The sequence below is a fragment of the Littorina saxatilis genome, linkage group LG14 (assembly GCF_037325665.1).
Source record: "Littorina saxatilis isolate snail1 linkage group LG14, US_GU_Lsax_2.0, whole genome shotgun sequence".
Lineage (NCBI taxonomy): Eukaryota > Metazoa > Mollusca > Gastropoda > Littorinimorpha > Littorinidae > Littorina > Littorina saxatilis.
In genome coordinates, this window is record NC_090258.1 from 13,093,222 (window position 1) to 13,103,271 (window position 10,050).

A 10,050-nucleotide genomic window follows, 5' to 3' on the forward strand; every position below is an offset into this window, starting at 1 on the left:
CACACACAATACAACATCAAGTTCTGCAGATATATGCCTTGCCCGTGTCAACGTACGGTTACAGCATGTATCGTAGCACAAACACTGATACTGTGTATCTGCCATCAGTTCACCACACAACAGTCACAAAGAACGATGCAATCACAGCAAGTGACAACTGACACCGTCACTATCATCTCCACTTCATTGTAATTATTATCGGTGACAAGCTCGCGTCATCACAGCTTTCACCATTAGCTTAGAACCGCAGTGCAGATGTAGAAGGAGTGTTGCGAATGAAGAGAGCACACTCAGTTCTTCATCACTCCTCGTTTATGCTCAACGTTTTCAATCAAGCTCCAAGAACTTGACAACATATTGTTGTTAGAAACATTACTTAACTCATTCGAGGCGCAGCTAAATTTCCCCTGTGTTCCCTGCCAACGCGCGATTTAGAGCCATTTTGAAAAAAATATTAAAAATCAACAACACAAGATAACCTTACATACCTTATGTTTTTGCAAAGTTTGAAACTTACTCTTTTAGAAAATATATGAAACATTTGAAAGTACATACCTTTTGTTGTCTTCATATCCACGCAAAATATCCAATTTGAAGCAAAACAAAAAAACTTTCTACGTCATGGGTTCATCATACACAATGTCATGATCGACACTTGCATTGCCCGAATCATCACCCAAATGATCGTCCATTGGCACAAAATCGTCACCAGAATCTAAAATATCATCTCCACTATCATCATCACTGAGGTCAAGATCAGAACCGTACTGAATAACACGTTCTAGCACTCTTTTCAAGTTACTACGTCTCAGCAGAACGATCCGCCATCTTGGAAAAGTCAAAACACGTGGGTCGCACACCGTCAACAAAATTTTTATTAATCCCAACAATTTAAGGGAAGGAACTGTTTACAGTGAATGGTACCACTGTAGACAGATAGAAGTTCATTGCAGGGGTTGTTTCCCTTGGTCAGCAGGACCGTTTACACCGTTAAAAATTCGTGATATCCGTCGGAACTCAAGTGCCGGCACGCAGCCAACGCTAAACACAGATGTCGGAATTCCAGTTCCGACGCGCCTCGAATGAGTAAGCTTAGTGAATTGTCTGATAAGTGGGAGCTCAGAGCTAGGATAACGATGACGAGGATGAAGACGACGTGTGCGATGTTGGCGGTGTTTGTGATGATGATACAGCGGGCACAGGGCATCAGTCTGCCCGGAGGATGGGGGGCGTGCCCTAAGCCCCCTGTGGTGGAGGACTTCGACATCAACAGCGTGAGTAGAGAAAGAAAATAGACAGACAGACTGACGGACAAACAGAGAGAGAGACAGACAGAGATACAGAGACAGTGTTGCGAATATTGTTGAGAGGAGGAGTTGAGATAAAGAGGAGAAAGAGGCGGAGGAACGAGAGAGAGAGAGACAGACAGACAGACAGACAGACAGACAGACAGACAGACAGACAGACAGAGATACAGAGACAGAGAGAGGGGGGGTTGAGAGGAAGAGTTGAGATAAAGAGGAGAAAGAGGCAGAGGAACGAGAGAGAGAGACAGACAGACAGACAGACAGACAGACAGACAGACAGAGAGAGACAGAGACAGATATACACAGACACAGACACACACAGAGACACAGAGAGAGACAGAAAGAGAGACAGAGAAAAAGGCAGAGACTGAGACAGACAGACAGTCACAGAGACAGAAAGACACAGAGAGAGGGAGACAGACAAATAGACAGACAGACAGAAAGAGACAAAAAACAGAGATATTTCAAACTTTTTTCAAGCCTTTTGTATTTTTACTTATCGTCGTACTCACGTGCGGGAAGACAGTATGTGGAGGGCCCCAAAGGGGGGGTATCATCACAATCACAGGAAGAGAAATTTTAGCTTTCACGATCACAGTTACCTCTTGATTTTTGTTTTCACGATCACAAACACCTTGACGAATAGAGGATCATAGAGTGATACAGCTGTGAAAAATGTACGTTGAAAATAAAATGCTTTGCAATAATGCCCATCACGATCACGAACACAAATTACGATCACGATCACGAGACTTGATTTTTTTGTCATCACGGATCACGGGCAAAGTCCCATCACGATCACAGAAATGGAAATTTCGGCAATCACGGTCACAGAAAGGTAAAAAAACGCCAATCACGATCACGATTTTAAACCCTTTGGGGCCCTCTATGTGGGCACGTGGAACGAGTACGAGCGGTTCCCTGTCCCTTACGAGGCCCTCATCAAGTGTGGTAAGGCCACCTACAACATCATCGACGCCACCACCGTCAGCGTCAACAATACAGGCATTAGGGAAATCAAGATGTAAGTTTCTATCGTCTGAATTAACCTAAAGGCCTTCTTTATTGAGTCCGAAGTTGACTTAGGGAAGACTTTTTTTTTACTGTGTAGTAGACGTTGTGAAGTCGATTTTTTCTCTTCAATATCTGGCTTAATCTAAACCCGTCTCCCGTACAGCGTCCGTCGCTTACTACCATACACCCTCTCCAGCCCCAGACTAGATTCAAACGTATTTTGTTTGTTTGTTTAACGCCCAGCCGACCACGAAGGGCCATATCAGGGCGGTGCTGCTTTGACGTATAACGTGCGCCACACACAAGACAGAAGTCGCAGCACAGGCTTCATGTCTCACCCAGTCACATTATTCTGACACCGGACCAACCAGTCCTAGCACTAACCCCATAATGCCAGACGCCAGGCGGAGCAGCCACTAGATTGCCAATTTTAAGTCTTAGGTATGACCCGGCCGGGGTTCGAACCCACGACCTCCCGATCACGGGGCGGACGCCTTACCACTAGGCCAACCGTGCCGGTACTCTAACGTAAATAAGAGGGAGAAAACAGGGCTTCCAAAAAGAACAATGATAAGGATCAAGATATTTCATTATCAAGAGAGAAATAAACATTAAAACAGTAGAAGAAAACAAATGCATACATGCCTTGTTCTTCCTTTGCAGCGATAGCACTTTGCATGTAGATGTTGAACTTACCTCAGCATTTGATTGTCTGTCCTCTCATCATGACAACAACTGTTTGTCAAACTACGCTAGCGTGGGAGATGTGTAGGAACTCGCTCCGATTACCTCAGCATTTGATTGTCTGTCCTCTCATCATGACAACAACTGTTTGTCAAACTACGCTAGTGTGGGAGATGTGTAGGAACTCGCTCTGATTACCTCAGCATTTGATTGTCTGTCCTCTCATCATGACAACAACTGTTTGTCAAACTACGCTAGTGTGGGAGATGTGTAGGAACTCGCTCTGATTACCTCAGCATTTGATTGTCTGTCCTCTCATCATGACAACAACTGTTTGTCAAACTACACTAGTGTGGGAGATGTGTAGGAACTCGCTCCGATTATATCAGCATTTGATTGTCTGTCCTCTCATCATGACAACAACTGTTTGTCAAAGTACGCTAGTGTGGGAGATGTGTAGGAACTCGCTCTGATTACCTCAGCATTTGATTGTCTGTCCTCTCATCATGACAACAACTGTTTGTCAAACTACACTAGTGTGGGAGATGTGTAGGAACTCGCTCCGATTATATCAGCATTTGATTGTCTGTCCTCTCATCATGACAACAACTGTTTGTCAGACTACGCTGGTGTGGGAGATGTGTAGGAACTCGCTCCGATTACATCAGCATCTGGTCTTCTCCTGTTGATTGGCTCATTGGTTTCATTTTCTTAAAAGCTCTATTACTTTCCAACGAATATAATGTGTCTTGAATAGCCTCCTGAAGTAATTATCGTGTTCCGTGTTCAAATGTCAAACGTCTATCAAACACAACTGCTAAATTCTTAGGCAAAAAAAGAAAAAGTCTGTTTATGGTAACATAGGCAAATAAAATAGGGTCGGTAGGTTGGGATTTTTTTTTCTCAAAAACCCACATATTTTTAAGTTATTTTGCCAAAAAACAAAGACTTTTTTTTCCCCAAATGCCAAAATCAAGTGGTCGCGCGAAAAAATAGGGTCGGTCGGGATACTGTAAACAGACTATTTTTTGTTGTTGGCCTTACTGGGATAACTTGTCCATCAACGTTCGACTTGGATATGCACAAAACATACGGCACTTCCATCCGAGTTGTTTCGAAATACGCGCCACACAAGAACACAACCAAATGACGATAAAACAGGCTAAATCAAACAGTAAACATTCGCTTTGCTCTGACCATTCATGAATTTTTTCACCACCCTCCAAAGGATTCAATCTGTGTGGCTGAAGAAAATCTGAAAGCTTTAATAAATATCGAAGAATTTTACTTCCCAGTGTAGCCATTTGCACAAAGAGTGTTTACGACGGTTTCAGCATGCTCAATGGTTCTTCAAACTGAGTTGTGGACAGATCTGTAGCCGGTGTAACACAAAATATTTACTCCACGAAATATTTACTCCGGAGTAAATATTTCGTACGAAATTCTTACTCAGAGTACACTTTTCGTACGAGAAAAGAACTCCCAAAGGCACGAAAAAATTACTCCCTCCACGAAATTTTTACTCCCCAGTTTTTTTACTTCCAGTAAAAATCTCGTTCGCAAAAATGGGATGCGGGCGAAGGGATAATGCCAATAAGTGATCTCGCGCACACGAATGTCGCGCTACCCTCCTTCCACCCCTTCCACCACAAAGACTAACAGGGGACAAGGGAGTAAAAATGTCGTACACCTGGCATGGGAAGTTAAATTGCTCGTGTTGGGGTGAAGTAATTTATTCGTTATTTATTCGTCAGGGGAGTAACATGTTTGTACAAAATGTTTACTCGGAACTCACCTGTCTTTGGGAGTAATTTTCTCGTGCAATGGGGGAGTGCTTTTATCGTAAAGGGAGTAACTTTTTCGTACGAAATGTTTACTCCGGAGTAAAAATCTCGTGGGAGTAATTTTCTCGTGTTACACCGGGAACATAACCATGTACGCGAGAAGAATGTCAATTTTAACTCTTCTTGACTAACTTCATAGTGTGCTTTATAAAGTGTAAATTCAATGATAAAAGTCGAAAACACACATTCCTGTGCAGAGCTGGACGCACACTGTCCAGATACCGACAGTCAGCCAGTGGAACGGCCACAATTCCTGACCCCAGTATTCCGGCCAAACTGGTGGTCAGCTTCGGGGGACAGATCTTGTCCTACTGTGAGTGTTGAGATGCTTTCTCTGTCTCTGTCTGTCTGTGTGTCTATCGTCAGGCTGTCTCTCTGTCTCTGTCTGTCTGTGTGTCTATCGTCAGGCTGTCTCTCTGTCTCTGTCTGTCTGTGTGTCTATCTGGGGTGTTTTTGTGTGTGTGTCTGTGTCTCACTCTCTCTCCCTCCTAATCTCTCTCTCTCTCTTTCTCTCTCTCTCTCACTCTCTCTCTCTCTCTCTCTCTCCCTCCCTCCCTGCCTCTCTCTCACTCTCTCTCTCTCTCTCTCTCTCTCTCTCTCTCTCTCTCTCTCTCTCTCTCTCTCTCTCTCTCTCTCTCTCTCTCTCTCTCTCTCTCTCTCTCTCTCTCTCTCTCTGCGTGGCTATGCACACGTGTGTGGTTGTAACTTGAATCTTGCAGTTGATAAGTTGTTGATGTCGTAGCACTAGTCGTTGGTGCTGTTCTTGGTTGGTTGTGTTTTTAATGTTTAATGCATTTGAGAATAAGCGTGCAACTGTAACCTTTCAGTTGCCAAGGGGAACTACTGGGTGCTGGCAACAGACTACACGAGTTACGCGCTTGTCTACTCCTGCACTTCGCTCCCGTTTGGGGTTGCTCATTTCGGTTAGTACTATACTGTTCAAAAAAAGAAACGCATAGTTGCTACTTGCCAAATTTGTTTTATTTTTCGAAAAAATTAACAGAAAATCCAATATTTAGATTATTTGCTTGAAATTTGGTATGGACACAGTTGAATGCACACACAGTTCATTTGCATCTTCAAATCAATCAGTCAATCAATACGATTGGGTGCCGAGGCTGTCAAGTCAGTAGGGGGTGTGACTGCCTTGAGCAGCAACAACTGCCCGGCACCTTCTGGGCATGGACTGGATCAGATGCCGGATATCTTGTTGTGGGATGGTGTCCCACTCCTCCTGAAGTGCCTGCAATAGATCTCGGTGATTTGCCGGCGCTTCTTCTCGCCTGCGCACACGTCTGTCCAATTCATCCCAGAGGTGTTCTATCGGGTTCATGTCTGGCGACATGGATGGCCAGGGAAGCACCTGGACATGGTGGTCGGTGAGGAACTGGGTGGTGAGTCGTGCTGTGTGCGGGCGAGCGTTGTCCTGCTGGAATATGGCATCCTGGTCAGCCAGAAGAGGAAGGGCGTGTGGGCGCAGAATTTCCTCCACGTATCGCTGGGCAGTTATGCGCCCTTGGACGTGCACCAGGGTGCTCCTTCCAGCGGTATTGATCGCCCCCCACACCATGACGCCTCCACCACCATGAACGGGTGCCTCATCCACACAGTTGGGCGCGTAACGTTCGTTTACTCTCCGGTAGACCCTCCTCCGACCATCATGTCGCTGGAGCAGGAAGTAGGACTCGTCGCTGAACCACACGTGTCTCCAGTGATTCCGGACGGTCCAGCGAAGGTGCTGGTTGCCCCACTGCACTCGGTTCTGGCGATGGCGGCGGGTGAGGACAGCTCCTCTGTGAGGTCTGCGAGCTCTCAAACCAGCTTCATGCAGGCGGTTCCGCACGGTCTGGTCCGATAATCGGTGTGGCCCGGGGAGAGCCTGGACAGAAGATGAGGCCGACAGGAAACGATTCCGGAGGTGGCGGAGCCGTATGAAGCGGTCGTGAGCAGCAGTTGTCGCCCTTGGTCTTCCCGCTCGTGGCAAGTCAGCAACGGAGCCAGTGGCTTGAAACCTGACCCACAGTCTACTGATGGTGCTCTGGGACACGTGGAAGTGCCTGGCGATTGCACTTTGACTTTGGCCTGCTTGTAAACGACCCAATGCAATTTGGCGGTCTTCTCTGCTCAATCGGGCCATCTTTCGTCGCTGAATTGTCGTCTGATTTCTTTGTGGCGAACAATCCGCTTTTATGGGTTTTGGAAGACATGGTGAGAGCTCAATATTCCCCGAGTTTCACGAGATTACACTGAAGCATGACGAGTGGTCACGCCAAATGAGCAATTTTGACATTGTAGCCACTGATAACGCATGCGTCACGTGCAGAGCTCACTTGTGGCAATGGACGAAAGGTCGACGACCAGATAAACATTTTCTGCAGTTTGGTGGATATCCTTGTAGCCATATAACTAAATTAACCAAATATTACAAGCTATGCGTTTCTTTTTTTGAACAGTATAGTAGAATTTTAAAGATGTATTTTGTGTTTGTGTGTGTGTGTGTGTGTGTGTGTGTGTGTGTGTGTGTGTGTGTGTGTACATGATGTGTGTCGGTATGTGTGTGTGTGTGTTCGTGCGTGCGTGTGTGCGTGCGTGCGTGCGTGCATGTATCTGTGTCAGTGCCAATGTGTGAGGGGGAGGTGTATGTGTGTTTGTGTGTGTGCATGTGTGTATGTGTGTGTGTGTGTGTGTGGGTGTGTGTGTGCGTGTGTGTGTGTGTTATGTGTGTGTGTGTGTGTGTGCGTGTGTGTGCGTGTGTGTGTAAACCGTCATTTTTAACAACTATATATCTGTCAAGAATATTATTATTTTGCCTGCTGCAGACGCGGCCTGGATCCTGACACGGGAGCGAGGCGTTGCCCCAGAAGACCTTGGCGCTCTCAAAGACTTGCTGCGTGACGGCGGAGTGAATCCAGACAACTTCTTCGTCGTGGACCAGACCCACTGCACCGTGAACTCTGACCCTTTCCACTACCTGAGGGACCAGGGGGGCAATATGTAATGAGTTGATTAGGTTCGAAATTCACTGCTCAGCACGTTGAATGCAACATGTCTTGCTGAGGAAACCTACACAACTTCTTTGCCTTGGACTAGACTAGACTGTACAGTGAAATTCGATCCTGTCTAAATATCTCGAAAAGTATTCCTAATATCAGAAAAATAATAGCTGCACGATAAAAATTCAGCCATTTCTACATATATATGGGCTATTCATAATTTTGAACGACTGAATAAAACGATTTTTTTTCTCACAAATCCAGCTAGTAGTGCCCCCTTAAGTCACAGTCCTCCTGGTGTAACCGATTCACCTCACCATCTAAGATCTGGCTATAGTTTTACATGAGATACGGCCATCCCTCCACTTGGACACATACCAACGGTGAACAGCCTGAATGCTGTCTGTGCAGATTGAGATTATTTTCGTAAATTAGTTTCTTAAAGGTCACTGGTGGCAAGCTACACAATTAATTCATCGACGACGGGCGCAGTGGCGTGGTGGTAAGACGTCGGCCTCCTAATCGGGAGGTCGTGAGTTCGAATCCCGGTCGCTGCAGTGCCGCCTGGTGGATTAAGAGTGGAGATTTTTCCGATCTCCCAGGTCAACTTATGTGCAGACCTGCTAGTTTCTTAACCCCCTTCGTGTGTACACGCAAGCACAAGACCAAGTGCGCACGGAAAAGATCCTGTAATCTATATCGGAGTTCGGTGGGTTGTGGAAAACACGAAAATACCCAGCATGCCTACTCAACGAAAGTGGCGTGAAGCTGACTATGCTCTCAGAGTATTGTCTGGGGGACCCAAAAGGGCAAACGAGCTCACGTGTAACCAGAACATTCTGGAACGCTGAAGAAGAAGAAAGAATCCATCGACAAATTCCAACTCCCACAGGAATTATTCAGGATGCTGATTTATGGTATGAGTCAAGTGGGATGGTCTTGTCGCAGGTCAAAGCCTGGCTATATTCACATAATTTTCTTCCGCGAAAAACACGTCTTATCGCGCTGCGTTCAAGACGGAAAAGTAAGTTGGGAGATTTTAACTCCCTTGAATTATCGTAGGTTTGACTTTCAAAAAAAAAAAAAAGCGACCAAATGATCTTTTCTGATTGTCTTACGGAGGTGTCAGCCGAACCAGGACATAACCCTTAAGTAAAGACTTAAAGCCATATGTACTCGATGACTATACACGCTAATTGCTTTACCAACAGCTGGAGACATGCTAAATTAAGTTCCCTGCAAAATATTGTGGTCTAGGACCCCTTCAATGTTGAGATATGTTAATTTTCATTTTGATCTGGATCGTCCTATTTATAGATTTGCCAACAGAGGTAGCGTTGACGCAAGGGAAATAACTCCGCGTCTTTGTTTACATCCAAAGTTTTTGAGACTCTAAAACAAGCTGTAATGCATGTATATGGTCCGCGCATGGCGACATATCGTCATTACATGGTCTTATGGTGCGTTTGACATCAATTATGGGCAAACTACACTTTGTAAACACGGGAGCGCGTACATATGCCTTTAAATTGTTATAGTGAGCAGAACTATTTTTGCTGAAAGGTTTAAAATCAGCTTTTGGGGACGGGCTTATGTTGAAAATGTTCAACAAACACTTGTAAACTAACTTTAAAACTGAATAGAATTAAAAGATTAAAATGATGTTCGCATTACTCCTTGATGATTCTGATTTTTCAATAAATGTTCTAAGAATCAACCGTTTTAATCGTTTTGTCTTGCTTTAAACACGGCTGTCTGTATGTCAGTACGTTTGTAATGTGATGGTTCAGGGGAGGTAATTGTCCCAAGTGAATTCTTGGGAGTTGTATCTTTCTTGTCGGTTCTGTGTGTGTGTGTGTGTGTGTGTGTGTGTGTGTGTGTGTGTGTGTGTGTGCGTGTGTGTGTGTGTGTGTGTGTGTGTGTGTGTGTGTGTGTGTGTGTGCGCACGGTCATACACGTAAAAGATAGTTGGAGTTTCAGCTCATGAACGAAGAAGAAGAAGAAACAGTATTCAGATGATGTCCCTTCCGACAATGTGCTGATTCCAAACACACACACACACACACACACACACACACACTCATACACACCACACACACACACCACACACACACACACACCACGTCACACACACACACCGACACACACACACACACACCACACACACACAAACACACACACACACACACACACACACACACACACACA

General features: G+C 45.2%; 1 protein-coding gene across 1 annotated transcript; it reads left to right on the plus strand.

Annotated features, from left to right (window-relative positions):
* The first annotated feature begins 1,136 nt into the window (after positions 1-1,136).
* On the plus strand, positions 1,137-9,560 carry LOC138946855 (apolipoprotein D-like). The gene is made up of 5 exons (XM_070318258.1): positions 1,137-1,274; positions 2,177-2,331; positions 5,047-5,162; positions 5,677-5,772; positions 7,669-9,560. Exons 1-5 carry the CDS (start codon positions 1,137-1,139, stop codon positions 7,845-7,847), a joined length of 684 nt encoding a protein of 227 aa, XP_070174359.1. The 3' UTR covers positions 7,848-9,560.
* Positions 9,561-10,050: the final 490 nt, after the last annotated feature.

Excerpts from the sequence above, each read along its gene's own strand:
- LOC138946855 (XM_070318258.1), top strand. The coding sequence starts at position 1,137 with ATGACGAGGATGAAGACGACGTGTGCGATGTTGGCGGTGTTTGTGATG. Across the intron at positions 2,332-5,046 it reads GGCATTAGGGAAATCAAGAT|AGCTGGACGCACACTGTCCA; the intron begins GTAAGTTTCTAT and ends ATTCCTGTGCAG. Across the intron at positions 5,773-7,668 it reads GTTTGGGGTTGCTCATTTCG|ACGCGGCCTGGATCCTGACA; the intron begins GTTAGTACTATA and ends TGCCTGCTGCAG.